General features: G+C 41.6%; 1 protein-coding gene across 3 annotated transcripts; it reads left to right on the plus strand.

Annotated features, from left to right (window-relative positions):
- Window positions 1-27,780, plus strand: LOC135495087 (monocarboxylate transporter 13-like). Of its 3 annotated transcripts, none has more exons than XR_010448509.1 (5): window positions 1-282; window positions 4,187-4,330; window positions 26,429-26,616; window positions 26,965-27,080; window positions 27,345-27,780. XR_010448509.1 is itself a non-coding variant. In XM_064783503.1 (3 exons), exons 1-3 carry the CDS (start codon window positions 75-77, stop codon window positions 18,654-18,656), a joined length of 1,842 nt encoding a protein of 613 aa, XP_064639573.1. In that variant the 5' UTR covers window positions 1-74; the 3' UTR covers window positions 18,657-20,915. The 3 variants fall into 3 exon arrangements, 1 of the variants encoding a protein (XP_064639573.1); XR_010448510.1 differs by having other exon boundaries at window positions 26,429-26,571; XM_064783503.1 differs by lacking the exons at window positions 26,429-26,616; window positions 26,965-27,080; window positions 27,345-27,780 and adding an exon at window positions 17,167-20,915.
- The last annotated feature ends 33 nt before the right edge of the window (window positions 27,781-27,813 follow it).

Below are 27,813 nucleotides of genomic sequence, written 5' to 3' on the forward strand. Positions count from 1 at the left end.
CCGTAAATATTATAAATAGTGACCGAGTTACAGTAAACATGAAACCAGCCAAATGAAGACATCTTTTATCAACAATGCATGGCGATTGTGGAAGAAAGCTGGACCAGCCAAAGTACTGGGGCTGGATTGTAGTCTTGGCAGATTTTTTCTGTTTATTCCTGATAGCTGGAACCGTACGTTCAACGGGGATCTTCTATGACGAGTGGATGGAATATTTTGACGATGCAAGCTCGGTCACTTCAACCATTGGGGCTATGACAGGGGCAGTGGCCTGCCTCGCTGGTAAGTAGACAAAGTGCGATTATTATACTAGGTGTTAATGGAAAAAGGCATTGATCCTTCGGTGTATTTGTTATTGTCCTGTTCCATCTTTTATGGAAATTTAAACGATTTCCAAATATGGAAATTAGATGCAAAACCCTCCAATTGCCATGTTGACCATTTTGAGTGAATCATTTTTCACTTAGATTTTAGAAGGTTTAGACTGAAAAGGTTTGTCTCACCACTAGCGTTGCATATGGAGTGTTTTTCACATAAAGGCACTTTTCATCGTGTATCATGATTACAATCCAAACGCACTGACATTGGCTGATATGAATAAAGTCTAGTAAATGCTTTTACTTCAATTTTGTACAGAAAGGCCTAGTGTAATTGTACATGGAGTTTTAGATAAAAGCATTTGCTAGTCTTTATTCATATCACCCATTGACTCACCTAGGCCCGAGAGCTTAGATTGACTATGCGTGTAGAGCGCATATAGATTACGCCACAAGGTAATGTTACGTTTGGTAATGTCACGCGCGCAGGGGGCCTTTGTAGGGGACAGACTAGTTTGGGGCGGTGTAGACTGGAACACCGAATAAGCAAGTCCTATAAAATGCAACGTGGCTGCATCGAGACCGAGCCCTCTCGAGTTGGTCCGAGTACTGACGAATAAGTTGCTGATTCAACGAGTGCTGTAAGCTGGTCCGAGTACGAGGAAGCTGCTCCGTAATGGTTGCTGAGGTTGTGCGTTCCATGATGAATGAACCATTCGTGATCAGTGTCACATGATGTCTGGCATGTAACATAGGTAACTCCTTGTTCCGAACTTGCGAAACCCAACTATTAAAAGGTGTTTCAATCGCGAGATACTCAATAATGTCGACACGCCCCAATACCCTTTCCGCAGCTTCATTAGTTTTGTGTATATCTTTTATGTACAAAAATTCACATTTACACCACCAAACCGAACTTGCCTGAGATCGTATTGAGACTAAAACTTGGAAATGGTATTTGAAGTCAGTGACCACCAGCTATGAAGTTACCTTAGCTCATTTTAATTGTTCCATAATGGCATGAGGAGCGTATGCAATCTCTTCAAATAAAGCTAATTTTAAGGCCAACTTGGATTTCCAGATGGCCGCCACCAAAAGAATCGCTTGATGTGAGGCCCTTACGTTAGCAAACAGTAAATATAATCGATATCATTTGATATAAATAATATAAACATATTTTAAGCACTTTGTATTTTCTGATTCGGCTCGGTTGGCTATCAAAATGAACGCTTATTTACTGCATTCTTAGTTTTCAACCTGGCCACCTTATGGGAGTCGGCGCAATTAGTTCCTTTTTCCTAAAAATGAATTCTATAACACGTACAGTGTTCCGAACATTTAACCTAAATCCGTGTTTATATATCTGTCTGGTCGTTTAAAATGACGACTTATACATGTTATACCTAGTTGCTGTGTGAAAGCTAAGTCTTGATAGACAAAACATGCAGTGTGACCTATTCATATTTCTTTCTGAATGAATTAATACGCTGCTGGTGCAGAATGTTGTTTTAGTATCCTGGATCATATTAGTGTATCGAATCATGTAGGAATAACCTTTTAGATTTCAGTGAACATCCTTATTTTGTTAGTACTAAAGGTTAAAAACAGGCTTCACCCAAAGTATTTCTAATGATGACGTCATTTCAGGCAGCCTATCATATGTAAGCACGGCTTTACTTGCAGCAATTGTTCAGTTCTGATAAATACCTGGACCCGGTTGTTCAAAGCACGTTTTGTCAGAACTGCTGGCGTTAACTGAACTTGGCGCCAAGTCAAATGGCGTTAACTGAAAGAGATATAACGCTAAATTCTTTAGCGCAAGCATTTGATTGGCGACAAAACATTCTTTGAACAGCTTAGGCCCTGGGGCCTTATTCACAAAAGTCTCGCTAAGTATTTGCGAAGCGAAGCGTTTGCGAAACCCATGCGCAATCGCTAACTTAGCGAAGCGAGCGTTTCACAAAGGCCTTCGCAATATTTCGCTATGTCTTCGCTGTCCCTCTCTGCTAGCGAATTCGCTAAAGTTCCGCAGGCGCGATTACTGATTACGTGATCCATTAACAATGTCCGAATGACTCATACCGATGCGTGTATGCATTGACCGGGAAGCCTTAACACACCTTTCTGGGGAAAGGGTTAGAACCCCGCCTGGAAAAACTGAAAGGCTCATTACTAGTACATTATATTGTTCTCGTGCAAAGTATGTTTTAGGAGGTCTTAGTCTGGGGGAATCCCATGGAACTATTATATACCGGTACTTCAAAGTTTCAACAAAAGAATTGCTTTCAGTCATGGTAGGGACTTAATGAATACGAGTCCAGCCTCCTGACGGCCACATTCGATGATTAAGTCGACCATTTGAATAATGTGTCAGCTTACCATATTTGTGGAGGCAAAGCCATCTCATTTTCCATCGTCCGAATGCGTTCTCGATCTTCTGCCGAATTCTTCTGTGGTGGGCATTGAATTCGTCCTCCGCCGCATCTCGTGGGTGACGTAGGGAGTGATCAACCAAGGAAGCAATGGGTAGGCACTATCACCCAATAAAAAGCCATTTGGGAGCCCATCGTTCTGAAATTTACGATTTAATCTACAGTTGTTCCAGATAAAGGCATCATGAGTACTACCTGGCCATTTTGCCACCAAATTGGTAAACTTCAAGGTATGGTCACATATGCCTTGCACGTTGATTGCGTGGGAATGTTTTCGGCTGACGTAGGCTTCTTCTTGGACCGAGGGAGCCTTTATTCCAACCAAGCTTCCATCTACACAGCCAAGTACATTTGGTATGCGGCGGCGCTCTTGATTATAGAAACCCTCTTTTACTTCTTGTTGGAGATGGTGATCTCGTGGAAATGTTATAACTTGCGACGCCTTCCTTTCCAGTGCTGTGGAAACTCTATAAACAATTCGTGACACAGATGCTTGACTAATGCCATTGAGGTCCCCACTTACAAACTGCAGATCTCCCGTTGCATAATAACGGAGGGCGCACATCACCTGTAAACTTGCCGGTAAAGCATGAGATCGTTGTGTTGGATGTTCTACATCTTCTTTGATCAAATCCACAACTTCCAGAATAACGTGACGTGGCATACGAAACCTCTTCATCAAGTCTACGTCATCGTAAATGTCCAGCGGATTTACCCGGTCTCTAAATATCCTATTTCGGCGAAAATGTCGTTGATTTTCCTCTTCTATTGCAAAAAGGAGCGCCATGTTTTCTTCGTGTGAATGCTTTGCGAGAGCCCAAAAGCTCTCGCTAAAATTATGGAGTTAACGGGGGTTGAGCGACCACACTGCGATTGCGAAGCGTGAGCGATGTCTTCATGAAATCACCCGCAATGCGTGCGAGGAGTTTGTGAAGACACTGTGAATTCGCTAAATTACCGACGACCTGGCGAAGCGATTGCGTAGCGAGGCTTTTGTGATTAGAAAATTTTGCTAGGCGAGGTGTTTGCGATTGCGAAGCGTTTGCGAGGCTTTTGTGAATAAGGCCCCTGATATCTATATCAATCGTTATTGGATTTATGTAAGGGCCTTCTCCCGTTTTCAGGGGCTTCAATTGGCCAGTGGTGGCTCGTTTTGTAACTACTGGAGCAATTTGCTAGATGCTTGCTAGTATATCTCCTTAACTAATAATATAAGGGCTTCATCATTGGTAAATACCTAACTGTGAGGGCACAATGGCCCTGGCCATTTAATTTTTTACCATTTAAAAGTAGGGACGCTCGACTCATGACACGATATGCACCAGTCCTATAGATAATGTCTATACCTATACATGCTGCGGAAGTATGACTTGATACATTTAGAAAGTCTTAAGATATTGCTTTGTGAGTTCGAACGTTTTAATTAATTTTTTTCAGGTCCGATAGCCAATACTTTGGCCACACGCTTTGGGACGAGGCCTGTTGTCATCTCCGGTGGTGTCATATCTTCCGTAGGTTTCTTCTCAACCGCTTTTGTTCCTAATATCAACGTGTTGTTTGTGACGTATGGATTCATGATCGGTAGGTACTAAAATAACTCGATCTGTATTAAGAAGCACCTTGATTTCGATGTAGTGTGACCAAGATTATCGAAGGCGAATTTCTTTGTCAAGCGGGGTGTTCAGTTATTCAAACAACCTGAATTTCTTTATTGAATCCTAGTTTAATGGCTGATGAACTAAGTTCATTTGTAAAACATTGTCGTATGTTTTAACCCAACCTATACCTTTTCCACGTAAAGAAAGCCTGTTTTAATAAAACCTTCCTTAATAAACTAAATATCATATTCATTAATAAAGTGAAGTCTCGTAAACAAACCAGGTTTAGTGCCCTAACATGCCTGAAATACATGTAGTTGCTGTAGAGAAAAAAATTCTTAGCAATAACTTGACTAATGAAGTGAATCCTATATTTTTGGGTAAAAAAATTAGCTTTTGAAATAAAGCTGTTTTTATGCTGTCGTTAAACCTAGTTTTCTTGTAAAAAAGTTATTGTCGTCTTTTGAAAACTGGAATGACTGACTGCATAAACCTGTTTTTTTCCCGAAAAACATTAAAGGTAGTGTCATAAAGACCCTAGGATTCAGATTAAAAATATTCATTTTGCCCGCTGTGTTTTGACACATCAAAATTCGGAGTACAAAATGGAATAGACAGGTGCCTAAACGCCCTTTGTCTGTGAATAGAGGGGCACTGTACACTGTAAGCCTACATAAACAGAAATTTGAAATAATTTCAAGAAAACGACCGAGGAATAATAAGCTATTATTATTATTTTATTATCATCAAAACCATTTTTATAGCCCATAATGTTATAATAAACTTATAAGCACTTTATAATACAAATTATATTGAAACATGTGTTAGGGATTTCAGTATAGTATTGTTTACAAATGCAGTATGTTGGCTTAACAATAGGTGGCGAATATCTGATTCAAAAACTTCACTTCTGGAGCCTTGCTTCTGGAGTGAGGTTTATGCAGATTAACCGGCATGTTGGACTGAATTTATTTATTACTATCTCTTACATGTATAATATAACAGATCAAGGCCCCTTCATACCTGATTGGTTAAGGGCCTCAGCCTGTCATTTTGAACCCTTCCTGTGACCATCAGAAAAGTAAGACAACTTGGTGACGCCCCCCTATTGGCTATCTCGAATAAACAATGCTGAATGGCATCGAACGACAAAAGGCATTACTGTATAGTATGACTTATCCGGCCACCACCACGACCAACTTGCCTGACACGAAAATTATTGAATATACACAATCCAGGTTTTGTTATGAATACCTGGTTAGGATTATATGCTCAAGGAAATCGTCCTCGGCGTACATAGTAGTACGTCCACTACATGGAAAACCCCGGCGTTTTTAAACCCCGGGGATACTCCGAAACAGAAAAAGCCCGGAGAAGACACAGCGAGGAATTTCCATTACATGGAGGCAGTTACTGAACACGGCGACAGATGGCGTGGTCTATATGAAATTCCTGTAGAACTCTCCGATTTTTTGTTAGTAGAGACCTTTCGCTACGCCGTTCCGAGAACCGCTACACCGAGAACGTTTCTCGTTCCCGATCCCGTTCCCGGAAACACTGAAACGCGTTCCGCATGGCCGTCACCGAGAAACAGTTTGGTTTCTATGGAGATCGTCAAAATGGCGGCAAACTTGAGACGCCTTGCAAATTTCGCAATTGAAGATGATGAATTTATGGCATTTTATATCGAAAATGAAGTCTTAGGAGGCAAGGAAAGTACGTTTGCGCCAGCCTGTGCATCCAATGCATGCTGCTATAAATGACTGATTTACGACTGCTTAACATGCTTAATAAGGCGATTCGGGGCAGTATGAACTTGTTTTCCCCTTCTAAAACACAGTCTCTCCACTTAACATACTACTTCAGGTGCCTTACCGCAATAGAATCCCACAAATTCGTCATTTTTCTTCTTGAACCACTGTGAACAGACGCCGAGAAAAACAGGCCTCATTCACGGAATCCAGAACGGGAACGGGCAAAGCTACTCATCAATCGATGACGTCATACGCAAAACGCGATCGTTCTCGATCGATTTCTCGGCGGAACGGCGTAGCGAAAGGTCCCTATTGTTGGAGTCGCGATTGACCGACACAAAATGGCAGCGCATGCGCAGTGGTAACCACGCCGCCTGTCGCCGTGTGTAGAAACTAACTAACCCCGGCGTTTTTGTGATTACACTACATAAAACGCCGTGCTTAAATTAGCCCCCATTTAGCCCTGAATCCATCGCCGTGACAAGAAAACACAGGCGTTTTCTAGCACCGGCGTTTTCGAGGGGTGTAACAGGTGTAAGCGCAAAAACTCCGGACCAACACCGGCGTTTTATGTAGTGGACACGACTCTAGTATGGTATCCCGTAGTGATGTCAGTTTATTGAAATGACAGAATCAATATCAACAATAGCCATGGCTGGTTGGGATTGACTTTATTTACCCACGCCTGCGACTAACAGACTTAAAGGGAAAAAGCTAATTATTTATTAAAAAAACACTTTTCATGCCTCTTGTGCCAAACTACAAATCAAAATGCCCGGATATTGTGCAAGGGGCACAAAAACCTGTGTGCATGACAAGCACAACAGATATGATTGAAAGGAAGAATGTATTGTAATTCGTGTATTGAGAAAAGTTGGTGCGAATGTATAATACACAAGGGCAAAGCATTGCACACAAAATGGATTGGGCGAGGCAAGCAACCATGTTGAAATAAACCACTTTAATTTGTACTTTGTTGGTAAGTGACCGGTTGGATGTTGAAAGAATATATACTTTACTTACAGCTTATTGGTAATTTATGGTTTGAAAGTTGTTTTACAGTGGAAAAATTTGTTGTAGAAGTTGGAAAATGAGGTTTTGAAAATGGGGAGACCGAATTGGAACTGACTGAGCATGCCCAGAACAGGTTTAAAATCCTATAGCCAGGTGGCAGGACAGGACAGTACAAAATAGAGAAGTTCAGACCTTCTGAATGGGTTACCAACAACCTGAAGTCACTAAATATCATCATTCACAGCCTCAAAGATCAGACCGTCTTTACTACCGTCATCGTCTGACCCACCAAAATCGATCACATCATGGTCTACATTCTCCGGTACAAGCTCTTTATTCTGTAGTAGCCTAGAGGCTCTCCACGCGGTGTGGATCGCTTCAGCGGTTATCTGACCCAAGGACTTGCCAATGATGCACATGACCGCAAACCTTGCAATGGCAGGAGATTGGCCATGTTCATCATTTCTTGCAATTTGCCATGCCTTCCACAGCCTGCGCATGTGACATTTGAAAGATCGTTTGTATTATCGTCCGGTCATGTACACAAAACGGGGTGAATCTTCGATTGTCTGTTGGAGGTGGGCTTTACTGTGGGATAGGAACATCTCCGGAATTAAAAGTTCAACATGCCTGAGTTGTCCTTACCAGTACGATTTGGAAATGGTGTCAATTTCAGCTAGGTTTACTTGGATAAAACTTGAAAATAAACTCACAAATGAAAGGCCTTTCAAAACTAGGCCCGGATTGTGTATATTCAATAATTTGCGTGTTTGGCAAGTTAGTCGTGGTGGCCGGATAAAGTCATACTATACAGGAAGGTAAAATGGGGTAATTGTAGCCCCTTTTTAGCTCAGCTGACAAAGTCAGCGAAGCTAGCAATATTACTAAGGGAATGGTGTCCGTCCTTCCTTCCATCCGTGTCGCTTTTGGGCATTTTGTAACCGTAAGACCTAGGCACTTTGTTGACGCTGCTAAATTAAGAGTAGCCCAAGGGGAACTCAGAAACCAAAAATCAGCGCGATCCGACCTACATTCGGCGAATGAGGTCATCGGGAAGTTTAAACTTCTTTCCTTTATACCTCAGTCCACAGAGGAAATCTTGTTTTCAAATCTGGCCGAATATTTTTTAGTAATTTTTCATTTTGACTTGTAATGGAATTAGTTTTCACCGCCAGTTGGCGCTACAGGCACATTTGACTGATTTTTTGACGATTCAAAGCCCAGGTTATGACGTATAGTTGCGCAGTTGTATTCTGCGCATGGAATTGGCCAAAGAACCAGGCTTTATTTCAGCTTACCCACTGTGACCAGTCTAAAGATGGAAGATTGATTTTGCAACACGGTAAGTAGCCGATGTTCTGCTAAAAAGTATTCAAGTAGGCGATATTATCACTAGTTCCTTTCAGTGGGTAGTCATAAGGTCTTAAGAGAATACTTTCAGAAATTAGTTCTTGAAAATTTGGCCACAATTCTGTGAAAGTGCACGCTCTGTTCGCGATGTATTTTGAAGTGGAGAATTCCCACCGTATGTGCAGCGAATCGGCATGATTCTGTTTGCATATTAGTTTTTAGTACTACGATTCTTACATGAGTAAAAAGTAGACATTCCAAGCAACACAATAATGTTACTCCCATAAAAATTGATTCAAAATTGACGGAGCTACGGCACTCTGTTCGGCAATTGGCAGCGCTGATAAAATACATTGCATGCTAATGCATGCCAAATGGCACACTTTAAAAAGCGCTTATTGGACAACGTAGGGAATCACCAGAAATTACGTCAGCGCTGGTCTAAATCTTCTATATAATAATACTGGAAGGGGGACGAATAAAGTCACACTTAGAGGCGTTGGATCGCCTTGAAATTTTGCATGAATGGTGGTGACACCTTACCCTGATGTACCGTCTTGGTTTTGTTCAAAATTTACTTCAGCGGGGCAGTAATGAGGGATTTTTAATCGGACACTGTCAATTCTCCTTACCACTCACAGAAGCCAAGCCATTGCTGTTAAGTTATGTAGGGGCTTAATCAATTACCTGGACTCCCTGTGGGGTGAATAACATTACCTTTTGAACAGCTGGCTCTAGGGGGATGATTGGAACAGTCGGTATACCTGCTGACCTGCTGAACCCAGGTTAATGTTATTTTCAATCCACGATTGAAGGTCACCTGATTTTCGAGATTTCGCGGGAAATGAAATTGTAAACAAACGCATGTGTGCAGTTCAAATGTAAACAAAAATGTATTTTTGGTACTCTTGGTTGCTGGACTTGGGTTTTCCCGCAGTTAGGAGCTGGGGTCAAATTGGTGGTCTATTGTTTTGGTGCTGTTTTAGTCAGAGGTAGCCCTTGATTATGAAGGAATTTTCAAATGGTATGTTTATGGTTTATGACTTATTGGCCCATCCCCATTGAAACCATTGTAATGATTTTGGGCGGAGCCTCATTTCTTGATTCGAGGTTTTAGAGTATATGGGGGCTTGGCTTGCATATTCCAAAATGGTGTTATATCGGTGAGTCTAATTTTATAAGAGAACAAAAGCGCATATGTGACATTCTGAAGGAACTACAAAATAAGGTAGATACAATAGAGATCTTTGTGCAGGTATAAATGGAGGGTCGTATGCTAGTTGGCAACTTTCATAGTTGTTTATTTTGGCAGTCTCTGTTCCGCTGGGGGAGGGCTTTGTGTCGGATGGAAGAGCCTAGAGCACTTGGTTCACTCCTGACAAAGGAGACAAAGAGAATCTGTGTCCAGTTGAGTCCAAGCAGGCTTCCAGAAAGGACGTAGCTCGAAACTCGCAATACCACACTGTCCTTTGCTCAGAACCTCCTGTGCTAAGTCAATGTATTAAAGGTAAATATACATATTGAGTGAGCCTTCACTTCAATCCAGTGTGTTGTAACACATAGGATAAAGTTTAGTCGGAGAAAATACTCACGAGCTAATAATTGTTAGCCTGCGTAGAACCTTTCTTTGTTGCTATACTAACTGAATTGCGGTGACACTTCAGTCACACATGCTTGCAATCGTTGAGCTGGACGTCACTCTTTCTGAGTCCTTGTCTTCCTGCAGGTTGATGGAATCGCTGAGGGGGACCTAACCTGGCTGCTGATGGAATTGTCAAAATAAAAGAACACGGCACTTTTACGTAAACGGTGTATTGATGTTTCGATGCCGAAATCACTGTCATTATGCTAGTGATACACGGTACAAAATAATGGATAAGAACTTGATAGATGTTGGTGTTGATTGAGTCGGGCACTGTCCAAAGAGGTTGACAAAAGATTGAGTCGGCGGCAGCAAATACACCTACGGACTGGAATCCAAACCACACTTCCCTTTGCTAGCTAATTCAGAACTAACTTAAAGTACACGTTGGCAATGTTTTATCACCTAGGGACTGTCATGACAGGTGGTCAATCCGAATAATAATAAGTAACATAATATGAGGGAGCGATATTTGGAATAAATAGGTCCGCGTGGACTTATATTTCGAATAGACCTTGGTGTCCGACTGGTTTATCGGAGCGGTTTGTCAGGAGGCTCACACGTCACTTGGGCCCAACACATGGATTCATTAATAAGCGAATGCACAATATGATTATACGTTAGGCAAATGCAAAGTAGGCTAAAGCGCTTGTCATGCAAAATCCTCTTTCAATTAACTTGGCCAACATTTTATTCAGAAAACTATACCGATATATACGGTAGCCAAAACAGGTCGCGCGTCCTAAACTGTTCCCATTAGAGTTGTTACCTACTCAGGACAGTCCCAGTCCTGACACTGTGTGGGGGAATATGACACAATTTTCTACTATTATTATTATTATTATTATTATAATGTAAGGCCTAGTTAGATAACACAGAACTGGGCAAGGTTCTGAATTCTGGAATACAATTGAGTCGCATGAGTGAGTTTAGGCCTAAACGGTAAGACCCTGATCTATTAGGCCTACATCAATAGCACATTATTTCCAATGCCAAGAAAGTTAATTGAAAAAAAAACATAACTGGTTGCTGTTATCTCGAGGACAGTCTGGGTTGTGGTACCGCCATTGTATTGGCCCAGCACGGCCGTTAGACAACAATGTGCCTTAACAATTTATTTGATCACATGACTCCTGTGGAATCTCCGATCTGATTGGTTGATCTGCAAATATGACGCCTTCGTGGTAATTTGCATGATTTATGAAGTAATTTCCCTTGACCAACTTTGAACGCGTCGATTATGATAATAAAAGGGAGGGACCCAAATCGGAAGTGAATAATAATTAGGTCATGTGCCAGGAATGGTTACTGCGTAATCAGTTTTTGGGTACTTCGTCAACTGGCGGAGAAATTTGCTGATGCGCCAAATCCCGTGCGAGTTTCTTCGATATTTCGCCGGAAAATCAGTTTAAAACAGGTAAGATCGGTTCATATGCCAAGAATTCGTACATGGTTACGAAGAACCCATATCGAGATACTCTTATGAACCAAGAATAGAAACTAGCAAGGCTTTATAAACGTAAACAGAATGATGAAAAGGGAAAATTATATGGTAATTTCTCATCTTGGTGGTGTATGCTACAATGTGGAAACAACTACACGGCTCGTCGATGGTGTAGCAGGAGATTTGCTTGACCAACTTTGAAAATCGCGAGCCCGGGTCTCCTGGTCGTATTCCTTATTATATACCAAGCCACTTTGGTTACTCAACCCGCCGTTGGCGCGGTGGTCGGCAGGCTATTCATAGTAACAAGACCGAGGGATTTCTCCACAAGTAAAAATTACCTAGCTAACGGCCGTGCCAGACAGTCTTGAATCACTGTCAGTTGGACTGTCAGCAGGCACAGTACAGATCAGAATGGCAAGAAGGCAGCGCCCAGATGCAGTAACCGATGAGGAAATCCAAGCATTACGCGAAGCCCAACATGAATTGGGCAATAACAACGCCAGGATCGGGGCCTTCCTGGCAGGACGGGAGGAGTTGACGCCGCATGCGCACGCCATCTACAATGGACACCTCAATGGCATCATCAATCGCCTCCGCGTTGTTCGTCGAGCAATAAGAAGACGGGAAATTGTAGATGGCCATCTGCCTGCTGTCCAAACAGGAGGGATGATCGATTTGTATTCAATTTTGATGGATTAAACAATCCAGAAGAGTTAGCTGTAAGTATGCAATGTTCGAGGACCAACCTTGTCTGACGCTTTGAAATGTTTTAGGTAATTCAATACTTTTATACTTTCCAAGAGTTGCTCTTGCAAAATCATCAATCAACCAATCAGTATTCGTGATGTTCTCGGGATATTTGCCCGCATGTGTTCGGCTACTACTGGCGTGAAAGCAGTTATATTATTGATTAGTCTGGTCAGAAAAAACTTCTGTCATACCTCTTCAACTTTATTCATCCAGGCTCAGATGAACCAAGCAGAGGCCAACGAAGCTGCCGACCCAGTGGCAAGAATGAACGATGGTGGTGAACAAGACGGTGGTCAACAAGAGCCAGTCGGACAAGAGGGAGCTGCGAATGAACTTCCAAGGTGATAGTCTTACATAAGCTGATGATACATCAATAACCTATTGCAGATGCTGGCCATGTCTAAACTGAGATACTTATCCGACTACTAGATGAAGGAAAATAGTATGTGTTCCAAACCACTCACCACTGCCCTGTCCTGCCATCTAAATACTTCCCTTGATTTAAAACAGTTTAACCTTTTTGGAACAACTGATGATAACTATTGGAACACCTGATGATAAATTTGAATTTCAGGGGTGGACTCCGACAATTGCAGGCGCAGAATCAGTTGATGATGAGAGACATGTTACACAGGATGGCGGCAAGAGAGGCCGAGGAAGATGAACTTAGGGGATACATGATCCGATTTATGAGACAGAACCTGCATCTTGATGATGAATGATCCAACAGCAAAGGCCATGTATAGATAAGAATAAACTTTATTCGTATCTTTACAGTATTTTTCTTTGTTCTCTTCATTTTTCTCATACCGTCTCCGCTGGTCTAAACCAGCAATGCACTATATACAAAGAGAAATACTCTAATCTTTTTTGTAAGAGACCACGTGACTCCACCAATGTTGGGTGCTTTGAATAAGCCTGAACTGAAGTAGTTAATGGACTGAAAAATGACAGGCCACATGATAATGAAGCACCAAACACTGGCAGAGTCAGGTGGTCTCTCCGAAAAAGGAATTGAGTATAGCCTGGTCCCTGCCCATTAAAATAATTTCAGATTCGTTTAACTTTTACTTAAAACGGAGGTAGTCAGAAATTGGTGCCTCATCTATAAAGTAGGACATCTATAAAGCTCTAACCCTAAATGACTTAACCAACGAGGACATTCATTCTTCTGAAGCTGTTTCTGCGCATGTTCCTTAAACCACCTGCCAAACCAAAAATTGCGTGAATTGTTCTTCGGCGATGTCGTGACCGAACACCTGCTGCCCGAAAAATCTTTATGTCATGAAGACAGTGTTCGATTCTCACCCGTCCAGCCCTGAACTCTCTTCCACGGCCATGGGTCACCACGAGTGGGACCTCATCTGGATACCCTTGATCTGCCAGAATGTTCGTCCCGTGTGGTACCAATGGTTCTTCCATTATCCTACAAAAAATCAGGATTGAGGAATGATCTGTCCAATTTTCACTATAAAACCAAAACCAAATGTTTCGTGTGTTTTAGTTGCCTAGTTCCTACATTCACCATCAGGGGATAGCATCGTTAACTTATGAGATAATGAATTGTTACTTTTAAAATGATCTGGTTGTTGGTAACCAATAAAAGAAATTGCATATCAGGGACTACCTGTAGCAGAGAGCATCAGTGGTTGATCCCTGGAAACCAGGACGGCATCTGATTACGTAATTCTCCGAATCAACCAGCAACTGCGCGTTCATCACGTGGGAGTGGCGGTGACCTGAGTAGAACAGTTGTTGCAGGTTTCCTCGATACGGCCTCCTGATCAGTTGTGGCGAACCATCGATAATCCCAACTCCATTGCCTGGTAATCTCCTCATCATTGCCCACTCCTGAGCATTCGGCCATCTGATATGACGTCGATATGTAGAAAAACCCATGTACGGTATCAATTTGGTCAGCAACTTGGAAATGTACACTTCGTTTACTCCAAAGGTGTGAGAGAGCATAGCATAAGAAGGATACTGACGAGCCCAGATGAGTAACAAAAGTAATTTGTTCATAGGTGTTAGCACATCGGGGCGTGTCCCGGGTACCAAGGTCTCTCTAACATTGTCAAACATATGATGAAAATCCTCAACAGTTACTCCCGTTAGAGTAAAGAAAAGACGTGGGTGCAAGACTAACCCCGTGAAGACATCCTTGCCGAGTCGAGGCCCTTGAAAATAACCAAAAAGCGCGTTGTAAATGTCCCCTATCTTGTCTTCAAAAAGAAAGGCTGCAAGCAGACCACAACGTAATCTCTGTAACTCCCGATGATTCATTTCATACACCAGAGCAAGGAGAGCAGGGTTATCCATGATTCTTTGACACACTGTAGGCCAGGAAACCATAGACCTGTGTTTATCTAAGAATAAACAGGCTTCATGATTGTGACTACATGGTAGGCATTACATCACATAGCTTTAAAGTCTTCTATGATCTGGATATTGGTTCGAAACTGACATAAACACTGGGCCCGCCTATTGAAATCAATTAAGTCATATTCCCCCAGACAATGTCAGGACTGTGACTGTCCTGGGTAGGTAACAACTCTATTGTGTGCCATGGACTCTCTGACTCAGATTGCCCTCTGCAGTAACAACGGCTATAGGCGCACTCGTTATGAATATTCTAAAGCTTTTTCACTGCCAATCTATATGTTCGAGCATTTTATTGCAGTCACCCGATAGAAACTGCATGTAAAGACGTTTTGTAGTTTGCCAAAGATATGCACTTTTTGGCTCACCGAAGGGGAGTCTCTACAATACCGCAGTGACCGGTGTCCGTCGTCGTCTGCATCCTGTTTCAAAAAAGTTGCACGTTTCTTAACTGCTAGGGCTATGAGCTTGAAACTTAATACACAAGACCCCATGAAAGGCGACATCAGACACTGAATTTCGGTCCGATCTGATTCTTGACTTGGACACTAGCGGACCAAAGTGAAAACCTAAAAAGTGTGATATCTCTCTTATATGTTTTCGATAACAATTTTATGGTAGGTACTCCTAGCAAGGATATATCACATATCTTAAGGGCTTTTGATTTGACCTACTCTTCAAGGTCTAAGAGGTTAAATGGCGTAAATTGGCCGTTTGAGTGTAACTATTGGCAGGTTTCTTAACCGCTAAAGCTATGAACTTGAAATTTGGTACACATGACTCCTAACGTCAGATAACTTCTGACACCGAAGTTGGTCCGATCTGATTTTCTACTTGGCCACCAGGGGGTCATAACTGAAAAGGATAAAAGTGCAATATCTCGCTAATCAGTAATTTGTTCTCTTCATGGAAGGTATCCCGAGCAAGGACACTTCACATAACCTACGGGTTTTTTATTTGACCTACTTTTTAAGGACACAGAGGTAGCGTAAATTGACCGTTTGCATGTAACAATGGCAGATTTCTTGACCACTGCAGTTAACAACTTGAAACTTGGTACACATGACCCTCTAGGTCAGATAACCTCCGACACCAAATTTTGGTCCAATATGATTCTCGACTTGGCCACCAGGGGGGCCTCAACTGAAAAAGGTAACAAGTGCAATATCTCGCTTATTAGTGACTTTTTTTCAATGATATTTTTATGGTAGGTACTCCAAGCAAGGATATATCACAGGTCCTTCCGATTTTGACTTGACCTACTTTTCAAGGTCACATATGTCAAATGGTGTAAATTGGTCGTTAGGCTAAGCATTACACTTTTCTTAGCTTCAGTGTCCATTGATCTCACATTTGGTTCACATGTACGGTACCCTATAGTCAGGTGATCTCAGAGGTCAACGTTTGGTTCCATCCGATTCACTGCTTTGGCAGCAAGGGGGCCAAATCTGAAAACTTTAGAAGTGCGTTTATTGCTTTACTACTTGCCCGATTGCCACCAATCTGATATCGTGGGTACATCTAACCACAATATACATTATTGGTAGTATTGTCCTAGATGTTAAGACCGAGCGGTGACATAGTGCACAGTCGATAGATCCAAGTTGACTCTCTGGCGAGTCTGGTGTTCTTGGAGTTATCTGCGTCTGGAAGGGTATGGGTGAAATCTAGAACGAAAATGCAGACATCCTGCAGTCCAGTATGGTCTGGTTGGGCAAAGTGGTGTCCTATGATCTCAGCGTGATTGCGCTTAATGATATTGTAGAAGTGTTTCGGAAAACGACCAATTATGGTTTGTTTTGTTTCCCCTACATACCGTATGTGGCATTTGTTACATTGGGTGCGATAACTGACATTATTACTCTAACAACAGATGTTGCTGTTTGTATTCTCAGACCTGCCTGTGGTGTGGTTGGTGATCCTTCCTGAGACGTCGGAAATAGCGACACCTGTTTGGAGAGAGACGATGCAGTGAATGCATCTCTGAGTTCGCGCATGGAGTAGTGCCAGGGTTTACATTGACTCTGACTAGCAGATCTCTCAGGTTTTGGGGGTGACGAAAGCCTTGGGTTATGGGGGATTCGAACAAGTGGAGGGTTCTTCTGTGCCTGGCGAGAATGTCTTTTTTGGCTGATGGACCTGCAAGTAACTGAGGGAGAAATTAAGAATAAACGACAGGAGGTCTTGAATTGGGAGATTCTTCAGACTCCGCAAAATGGCGTCAGCACCTCGTGCAACGTTACATTCGCCGACAACCACCTACCGCACTCGAAACTATGGCGACCGGTGCCACCTGCCATTTTTGGGGCATCGGCCCATCCCTTTTTCTTGTCCATAAAGCCCGCCAAACAAATGCGATGGGAACCCATCGGTTTTATCGTCCTAATTTTTACTGATTCTTTCGGTTTTAGAGCAGGAGATATCCAGCCGTTCACAATATACATATTTATCATTTCGGTATCAATGCTCTTTTTTTCTCTTAGGTTTCGGTTTAGCCCTGGTCTACATCCCGATGTTGACAGTCCCGCTATATTACTTCAAGGAGAGACCGAGTCTTGTCATTGGTATAGCATCAACTGGAATCGGCGTTGGTGGAATGGTGCTACCAACTATCCTTAAATACCTAATAGAGGCTTACAGTTGGCGAGGCGTTGCTATCATAATGAGTGCCACGATGTTGAATATTTGTGTTTGTGGCGCGGTGGTCAGACCGTTGCAGGAGGCTGAAGAGAACAGGCCAGACGCACCAATCACGGCGCATGGGAATGTTGCTTCTGGTGTAGCTTGTTCAGACAACACGAACATGTCTGGCGGGGTCATCAACATGACTGTTCCTGAAATGCCATTCACAGGTTTTTATGATAATACTGAACGGGTGATCCTTTCAGCTGATTACAATGGTGTACATGTAGCTGCAGCAAAAGGATCGTATGACGAAAGTATTAGCAAGTACAGTCCTTTTAGTTCATCATGTGGTAAAGCAGATGACGTACAAGTCGGGGACCAGCCTGATTCCGAACCCCCACATACTGCGATTGGTAAAAATGAAAACGCAAACTTAAAACGCTCATTCAAACATATATTTACAACTGTTCCATTCATATTAATGAACATTAACATAACTCTTTTCAGCGCTGGTTTTTTTGTTTTACTTGGCCATCTTACATCTGCAGTCATCGATGTCGGTGGTGTCAGCGACATAAAAGGGGCGTACGCCCTCACCGTCTTGAATGGCGGAAGTCTTGCGGGGGCCCTCATTACTGGATTTACGCTTTACAGGTTTCCTAAGATTGATGTCCTTTTTGTCATAATTGTTCAAACGACAGTTTGTGGGGCTTTACTGATACTCATACCATTTGTATCATCGACGTACAACTTGTTATTGGCGGTGTGTTTTGTGGCCGGCTTTACTCTCAATCCGTATGACTATCTCCTGCAGTTAGTTTATAAGGACATGGTAGGTTTAGCAGACGTGACTCTTGCCGTTAGTATATCTTGGGCCTCTTTTGGAATTGGTGCCATAGCCGGCCCTGCCATTGCCGGATTCGTGTACGATATGACCGGAGACTACGCCAATTCATTATACATTGCTGGAGCTCTTTACGTCGTTGGCAATATTCCGATCATACAACCTTGCATTTCGAATATGCGTAGGGGAAAATGTTTTCTAGCAAAACAAGCTCGAGCTACTATCAGTGGTGATGCCGTCGGTAAACAAGACTTTGATGTCTTTGATTTCAAAAGCAGACGAAACTTTGATGCTCTAAACACCAACAGCAAACAAGACACTGATGAATTATACTTGGAAATTGGATGCGAACATCACATCACTGTAGGTAGAGATAACCCCTCGTTTCTAGATAATAACGGCGACAGCGTCCCTCCGCACTCTCCTCATTTTGCTGTCGAAGAAATCACTGTTTCGATAGACACTTTTAGCGAGGCTGCTGTAGAAACCAACTTGCGGCCTTAATATGCTTATCACCCCAAGTTAAATACCGTTTTCTGTAGTGTGAAATCAAAGCCACACCTGAAGCGACTATCTGTGATTCTTCTCAACTTATTTTACTGTAAAACTGCCAAATTTATGCGGGCGTTTTGTTATCGTGGATTTTGCGAATAACCGAAATTCACGAGAAAGACATCTAAAAATATGTTTTTAGAATGGAAATTCCGAATGAAATTTTGTAATTGGCCATTTTAGAAATGTCGAATTTCGAATTTTTTGAAGACATTTTTGCCATCCGCAGATTAAAGAGGAGTGACAATTTGGCTCTTTTCTGTAAACTAATGTCATGTCAGAAAAACAGAACACGCATTGAAACAGTACTGTTATCAACGTTAAAAATAGGAAAGATGATGTACGTCAATTTACGACTTTTTTTCGCTCAGCTGACAAAGTTAGCAAAGCTGGTAATATTACTAAGGGAATGGTGTCTGTCCTCCCTTCCGTGTCACTTTTGGGCATTTTGTAACCGCAAGGCCTAGGCACTTCGTTGACGCTGTTAAATTAGGCGTAACCCAAGATGAACTCAGAAACCAAAAATCAGCGCGATCCGACCTACATTATTAAGCGAATTAGAGGTCATCGGGAAGTTTAAACTTCATTCCTTTATACCTCGATCCACAGAGGAAATATTGTTTTCACATCTGGCCGAATATTTTTTGATAATTTTTCATTTTTACTTGTAATGGAATTAGTTTAGTTTTCACCGCCAGTTGGCGCTACAGGCACATTTAACTGAATTTTTGACGATTCAAAAGCCCGGGCTACGACGTATAGTTGCGCAGTTGTATTCTGTAGCCAATGTTCTGCTAAAAAGTAGTCAAGTAGGCGATATTATCACTAGTTCCTTTCAGTGGGTAGTCATAAGGTCTTAAGGGAATACTTTCAGAAATTAGTTCTTGAAAGTTTGGCGACAATTCTGTGAAAGTGCACGCTCTGTTCGCGATGTATTTTGAAGTGGAGAATTCCCACAGTATGTGCAGTGAATCGGCATGATTCTATTTGCGTATTAGTTTTTAGTACTACGATTCTTACATGAGTAAAAAGTAGACATTCCAAGCAACACAATAATGTTACTCCCATAAAAATTGATTCAAAATTGACGGAGCTGGGGCATTCTGTTCGGCAATTGGCAGCGCTGATAAAATACATTACATGCTAATGTATGCCAAATGGCACACTTTAAAAAGCGCTCATTGGACAACGTAGGGAATCATCAGAAATGACGTCATCGATGGTACTAAATAAAAAATAGATGGGTTCCCGATCGACTCACTGGGGATACGCAGTAGAGCACAATGTCATGAAAAACGACCCTTTGTAAATTCCAATCACCTGCAGGACAGGTCAATTTCTCTCAATAAAGTTAATTTTGTTGACTACTGTAATCTCTACCTTATCAAAAAAAGACAGTGGTGTTAGTCCCAAACTGGTCATTTCTATTTATTTTGACATCTGTAGGCTTCTGGTAGAACATTGATATTTCATAATTCTGAATGTTTTTTTTTAAATATATTAAAAAATGTGTTAACTGGAACGAAAGGCTGGAACGTAGCATGCACACACCCATTTACACTTTGATATTTTGGTTCACTATTATGTCAGTATGTTATCCTTATTTTGACACAAACGTCTACGCGGGTACGTCAAATCACCGATATTAGCATCAAAATAGAACTATAATAAATACCACACTATAATACTCAGGCTTTTCAGCCCGCCCATTGATTGATAGGCACGCATCGTCCTCTGTCAGTGTCACTTAAAGGGGACTGCGCTTCAGCTTGTTTTCTGTAGAGGCCGTGGGCAGAAAGATAGCAGCCAGGATGAAAGGCCAGCAAAAGCAGATTTGGTGAGCCGCAATGATGGATTGCACCCAACTTTGGAAGGAAGTAAGGTGTTGACGCAGCTTGTGAAGATTACTCTCAAGCTACCGGGGGCTCGTACATCTAAAGTTGAATATGTGGTTGTTCGTTATCCATATTCGTTCTGCCAGTCGTGCAGGGCAGCTGGACACGGTTCTGGAAATTGTCAGCAGTTTTGGTACAAGTGAAGACTAGACTTGGGTGCTTTTATGTGTTTGTGGTGATTATGATGGTTGTTATTTGAATTGTAGACCTAAAATCTTTTTGCAATGGTGAAGAGTCTTTATACATATTGTAAGATTTGAGGGTTTTAATTTTGAATTGATCAGTGGTGAATCGTAATAAATCCATAATCTGAAAATATTGTCGATTTTGTGTTGGTTAGTATGTTTATTATAGCTGGGTTGTATTGTTTTGTTGGAAATGCGTAGGGCAGGTTGTGACATTATTTTGCTTTTGGGAAGGTAGAAAAAGCATCATGTCTTCACTGCATTACTAAAGTATTGAACTAGAACTGTGAAATTTGCTTTCAGCAAATTCGTGTCCATCACCAGGGGTGACGAGTTGCTCCACAGCCATTCACACGTGGGTATGGCGATTTTATGAATCTGCCCAACATTGCAAAAGGAAGTATTGTGATCTCCCTGTCTATTCGCTATACCGTTTCGCGAATGATCTATTTCCGGACATATTCGCTCGCTCCTTTCTCAAAATAACACGCTCATTAATCATTCAAACAGTCAGATGGGCATGATAGATCATCGACAAACGTAATGTGGTCACTGAATGGACATCCCAGAGCACTATTGTCCACATATTTTAGAATCGAAGCAGAAAAAATCACCGTTCGTATTGCACATGTCGCTATTTTCATGATTTTTACGATAACTCCAGCCGTTTGGAATTCGTTTGAACACAAACGGCAGGAATTTTTCTTTTTCACGGAAACTATTCGAAAGAAAACGAAAAGCGTTTGGAACGCGTTTGCTGACAAATGGCGCAATGCCGTTTTTGACGAAATGAAAACGAAACGCTTTTCTAAACGTTCTTCAAACGAATTTTAAACACTCTTCAAACGAAGTTCGTTTAGGGCGAAACGAAATTGCGTTCGCTTTCAAACGCTATATGAAACGGGATATAAACGGTAGGGCCAGCGTTTGACAATCGTTTTACAAACGTTTCAAGATCGTTTGGGTGCGTTTTTATTGTTCACATTTCAAACGAATTTCAAACGATCTTAGATACGTTTCAAACGCGTTTGAAACGAAATCAATTTGGAGACGGCCCCTTACTGCAGTGCGATTGTTCTTTTGACTCATCAGTAATCTATTTTTCTGAACGTGTTTGATGCTTTTCCGATTTAGTTTCAGCAAAACGCGTTATTCGTTATTTTTAGTACACACACGACCTGACGCGAAGTACCTTTCCCGCCACGTGAGTGCACGCCGGGATCCGAGTACACGTCACTCCACTATTACAACACATGTCACCCCGCTATTACGACGCAACGTCATTTCCAATATCGTCGCAAGCGCCATCAGCGTGACGTCGGAAAAATCGATATCTACACCAGGTCGTCACATCACGGTAGATCCATGGCTCAAAGAAACGCCTTACTACTGCATCGTTCTACATGGAAAGGATCGACGAATGGAGAGCTAACTAGGGTCAAATCGGAGTCAACATCGGAAAAGTGTGATAATTCAGTCAGAGTTTGAAATTATGACGCCGGTTGGCGGGAGGTCTGATGTAGGATACATCGCTTACTGGACTTTGCGCAATATTTCGCCAAAAACTATTCTACGCAACGGTACCTAGGTGACTTTTCCTATTCATAATACACAGCCTGTCCATCCTAGATCGTGGTTACATGGGGAGTAATCGTTGTAAAATTAGGCCAAACGCAAATACAGTTTACGCGCGTACCACTATGTTTACGATGCGAACAAGCCGTGTAAGTCATTATCCAGCATTTTTTTCATTGAACATTTGCGGGTACAGCGTCACAGGGAGCAGCATTGAACGGTAAACAGGTTCACATCATATTCAGACAACGGCTTGTAACGGCCATACAGGAAACGATTCGTATCAAAAACCGACGATCACAACTATTCGCTTGCTGAGAGTGCGATTTATTTTTTCACACCAGGTGACGCCATTTTGTTTCCCATATTTGGCATAATTTATGCCGCAGCGTCATTGCATGTAGGATTTTACGTAGATCGACATACCTGTGCTTGATGCAGCGGGTGGACAAGGTTACTTTCCTTATCTTCATTAAGCACCTTGTTCCCAGGTATTTTACGGGGCTTTTGCACCTCGTCGAATGAACTTTCGCGAGCGGGTCTCCGATCACAAACCATTTGATTTTATACACTGCATCTTACGAAAATAGTTATCACTATAGGTCGTTAACCATGGTAATGGTAATTGTATGGAGTGTGCGTGCGTGTGCAAAAATTAGCAAGCGATGCCTTCCAGTGGCTAAAAACAAGAAACTGACAAAACTACCGAGTCAAGTAAAAATCGCGCCTTAGAACAAAAGAACAACTCCAGGTAGGTCATCCAGTGTGAATTCTGGCTAAAGTACCTGGAGACAAGGTACCTAGTGTTGATTATCTCTGTCAACCTCGTTCGCCTGTTGCCTCTCAGCGCTGCACTCACTGAGACATGCGAGACGAAATGGGGTTTCCCACACTCCAAAAATTAAATAGTAAATCATTTACCATTTGAAGTTGTTAACGATACGTTTACCAATAAGTAGTTAACATAACTATTTTCATAGTTAGAGTAACTACTTGAAATCCAAACAGCATGAATACTTTTTTACCATTTCCAGTAGTAAAATCAGCCAACCAATCAGAATCACTGATTTTGTGAATTAGCCACTTGAAGTAGTAAGCTTCAACCAATCAGAATGCGCCCTCAGACAGCAGACGTCCAGCGTCGATCGCCGCCATTTTTAACCCGCTTCAAAAGCCAAACTTCGTTTTCGCTGATCTTTAAAATGGACGTCGAGGAAACCTTGGCCTCATGGGGGATGGGAGAACTGGTTAAAGTGTTCATGGGTAAGATATAGCTTCTGTAGATATTCTTTTTTTCATGTTTCCGACAGCAGAAAAGAATTTTTTTTGACAATTTTGTATAGGCCTAAGGCAAAAAAGAAAACGTGCACCATTCGAAACCTGTTTTTAGTTCTCTTTTTTCTTCAGTTCTCACGACGCATGCACAAAACATTTTTATCACCAGTTCGATAGGCCTGTAAGCTACTCTATTACATGTATTAATGAAGAATGCACTAAACTGGAAAAAGAAGAAGTTTGTAGGCGATGTGATAAGTAAAAGACAACTTAAAAAGGCCCGCGAAAGTGTGCGCCCGTCAGCGCTCTTGTGATCACGGCCGTTAGCTAGGTAATTTTTACTTGTGGAGAAATCCCTCGGTCTTGTTACTATGAATAGCCTGCCGACCACCGCGCCAACGGCGGGTTGAGTAACCAAAGTGGCTTGGTATATAATAAGGAATACGACCAGGAGACCCGGGCTCGCGATTTTCAAAGTTGGTCAAGCAAATCTCCTGCTACACCATCGACGAGCCGTGTAGTTGGTTCCACATTGTAGCATACACCACCAAGATGAGAAATTACCATATAATTTTCCCTTTTCATCATTCTGTTTACGTTTATAAAGCCTTGCTAGTTTCTATTCTTGGTTCATAAGAGTATCTCGATATGGGTTCTTCGTTACCATGTACGAATTCTTGGCATATGAACCGATCTTACCTGTTTTAAACTGATTTTCCGGCGAAATATCGAAGAAACTCGCACGGGATTTGGCGCATCAGCAAATTTCTCCGCCAGTTGACGAAGTATCCAAAAACTGATTACGCAGTAACCATTCCTGGCACATGACCTAATTATTATTCACTTCCGATTTGGGTCCCTCCCTTTTATTATCATAATCGACGCGTTCAAAGTTGGTCAAGGGAAATTACTTCATAAATCATGCAAATTACCACGAAGGCGTCATATTTGCAGATCAACCAATCAGATCGGAGATTCCACAGGAGTCATGTGATCAAATAAATTGTTAAGGCACATTGTTGTCTAACGGCCGTGTGATAATGCGAGTGCGCGCCATGAAGCAAAGTGTCGCACTCTCGATTTAAGAACAAGTTTCAAACAGTTTTATTCGATTTTAGTGCTAAATTTTATATGAACATTATTGAAAATTTGTTCCGAAGTATCAGTAGAGCATTCGCGCATTACATGCATTTAATGAGATACTCGTTAGTTTGAATATTCCCGCCGAAAAAGTTGACGCAAGTGTAAAGTATTTCCGAGAGGGTGCACTCGGACCAACTCAAAATCGATGGCGGAAGTCGCCGGAACTGTTGACGTTTTATACTGATCTAAAATGCGATCGATTTCGACCTCATTCTACCAAATGTTCCTTTTCCAAATACTTGCGAGCAGAAATTGTTGTCTCATTATAGCAGAGTGTCAAATTCACGCATATTGCGTGAAATGTCTTGCTGAAAAATGCTTCGGACACGGACGCTTCATTCAGAACAGATGATGATTCATTCATTCATGATTTGCATGCACTGACCCACCACCTACAGTGTATAGGCTACAATACATGTACATATGTACATGTAGGGCCTACCATGCGAGGCCCTACATGCAATGTACATTATAGCCCTGTTAGTGGTGAAGCCTGGCCACCATAGGCCTAAAGGCTTTGAAATGTCCACACTGAATTCAGTCGAAATCCACTGCCGAGACCAGAAGGCCTACTGGTCTGACTGGTCACTCGTCGTGAGACTGTTCATTCAATCTGGACGTTTTGATCTGGCAGTCTGGATTGGTCAGTGTCTGAATTGTCTGCAGTCTTATTGATAGTTGTAAGTTTTGCAGTGTAGTTTGCCTGAGACATATGATCATCCAGGACCACCAGGTCCAGTCAGTGTTCAGTAGTGTAGCTTATTTAATTTTATGTATTTGGAAAGAGAAGTTCGTTCTGTGGATGCTTTCTTGGATCCTTCCTGTCCTCTACTAAATGTCTTTATGATTATCTACCAACTCTGTATTTTTAACTGGTTAATATCGAATGAAATGGCCGGGTCGAAATTGAGTACTCTTGTAGATTACAGTGAATAACAGTACCTGGTACATTATCGAATTGATATATCGGATCTCAGTAGGGTCTCCCCATGATCCTTTCCTTTTGCAACACAATGCTTGCCTGCTTAACAAGAGTGGTAGGCCTAGATAGATGGAAATTCTATAATGCATAGGGTTAATTCTATAATTTTGACGAAAGTAGGGGGGGTCATAATTGGTAGTATTGATAGTATTGAAAAGTCTCACAACAGGGTGTACCAAGATTAATTGCTGGTTTTTCAACCATATGCTAGCGATAGTGCGCAGCAGTGGTTGTTGAATGATTGTGGTTGATGAATCTTTTTGTTCCAAAATTTGTTTTATTGATTCTAAATTGGCTGCTAGTGCTACAATTAAATTTGCACAGGATGTTGAAAATACTCCAAAAACTGCAAACCATTCCATTACATGTCTGTCTGTGACACTGTGACAGACAAGCCGCTGAGAAGGGGGTGGTGCTTTTGGACTACAACGTTTTTTGTGTCCATTTTGTGGGAGTTGATGGTGACCTAGGTTTTTTTCTTTTTTTTGTAGAATTGAATCCTGATCAAACCAAGAATTACTCATGGAAGCATGTCAGTATTGACTGGCTGGCCTGTTGTCATTAATTACTAGTACTTAGTATACGTAATACCACCAGATTAAGCTTAAAGTATGGCAACCTTCATTTTTGCATGATTTTCATTTCATTTAGGACTACATCTATTTTCAGATGAAGGCATTGATGATGAGGCATTTTGTATGTTGGACGATGAAATAATAAAGGAGCTGATTCCAAAAATTGGTACCAGAAAGAAGTTTGCAAGGAAGTACCGCAATCTACTACTATGTAATAGTCATGATAGTAGTCTTGGGGTAAGGATACCAGTGTTGAAGATGATGTTAATGATGAAAGTGTTGGTAAGACTTAAGTACATTATTATTGTTCAAGTATCCCTTTTTTTAAGTGGCCATCTGACATGCAATTTGTATGACTGTATTTACTGCATGTACCCCAATTTTGTCTCAGATGCCTTGAATTGATACCAGAAGCAAAAAAGATTCTAGTGATCCAATGAGGAACCAGCGAAACTAATCCATGACGTGGCGCTGATACACAACTCAGTCTTGACGGCGTCATTGAAAGCGAGGCTAACGTTAATTTCCATTTATTTTGGAAAATACTACAATTTAGACCAATGAATGAATGGAACCAGTACTGCTAACTGAGTATCATTTCCAAAATACATTATAATGGTTATTTTTCAGTGGAACAGAGTGTAGTTGCAATGCAACTTCTACCGATCATGCTGCCCCCCAGGCCAACAAAAGGTCATAGACCATCCGTGACTGAGGCAATGTCATCGTTCATACAGTTCAAGCAGGTATAAAGTTATTGCCTTCATGTAGTTTTTGCGATTTGAGCATGGCGACCTTGAATATTGCATACAGATTTTTGATTGTATTATAACAAATTCATAATTTTGTGTCAACTTGTTTGAAATGAACAAGGGAAGTGGTCCTCTGATGAATCAATTTGAAATTAACAGGGCCATAGTTTTTTAGTAGATGACTAGTCCAGAGGGGTCTTTGCTTACATGTATATTACATTAGCTTAATTGTCTGATAGAAATTGATTTGTCTTGCAGGTGACAACAAATATCCCCTCATTCCTTCAGGACCTCCCAAGTGGAGCTGTGCAGCCCTTCGTGTTGGCTCTTGGGGATAGAACCTCTCCAACTCAGGCATTTCTTATCATTGAGGTGAACGCTTTAGAATATCCGACACTGCTGAAAGCCGTTGAGGCCTGTTTTAGGCTTTGTATGTTCCTGACTTAGAATATCCTACTGGACTGCATTATTGTGTGGCAATTCATTGAGGACTTTGGTGATCTGCTAGAGTATAAAGAGGAAGATCCTATGATATTTGCAAAGATCTGGCCATTTATAGTGTGAGTATATCTTGGGATTACTGTATAGGAGGCAATGTATCAAGGGGTTATTGTCCTGAAAACGTTTTACTGCTTTCAAATTGAATGAATGTGAAATGAATTGTTAACTTAACTGTCATTGATAGATTTCTACTTTAAATGCCAGTCACAAATTTGAATGTAATGAA

This window comes from Lineus longissimus, chromosome 10 (assembly GCF_910592395.1).
Source record: "Lineus longissimus chromosome 10, tnLinLong1.2, whole genome shotgun sequence".
Taxonomy (NCBI): Eukaryota; Metazoa; Nemertea; class Pilidiophora; order Heteronemertea; family Lineidae; genus Lineus; species Lineus longissimus.

What these genes read in the sequence shown, in the direction of transcription:
- LOC135495087 (XM_064783503.1), top strand. Translation starts at nt 75, where the DNA reads ATGCATGGCGATTGTGGAAGAAAGCTGGACCAGCCAAAGTACTGGGGC. An exon ending in GGCAGTGGCCTGCCTCGCTG is followed by an intron (nt 283 to 4,186) that starts GTAAGTAGACAA and finishes AATTTTTTTCAG; the next exon opens with GTCCGATAGCCAATACTTTG. An exon ending in GACGTATGGATTCATGATCG is followed by an intron (nt 4,331 to 17,166) that starts GTAGGTACTAAA and finishes TTTTTCTCTTAG; the next exon opens with GTTTCGGTTTAGCCCTGGTC.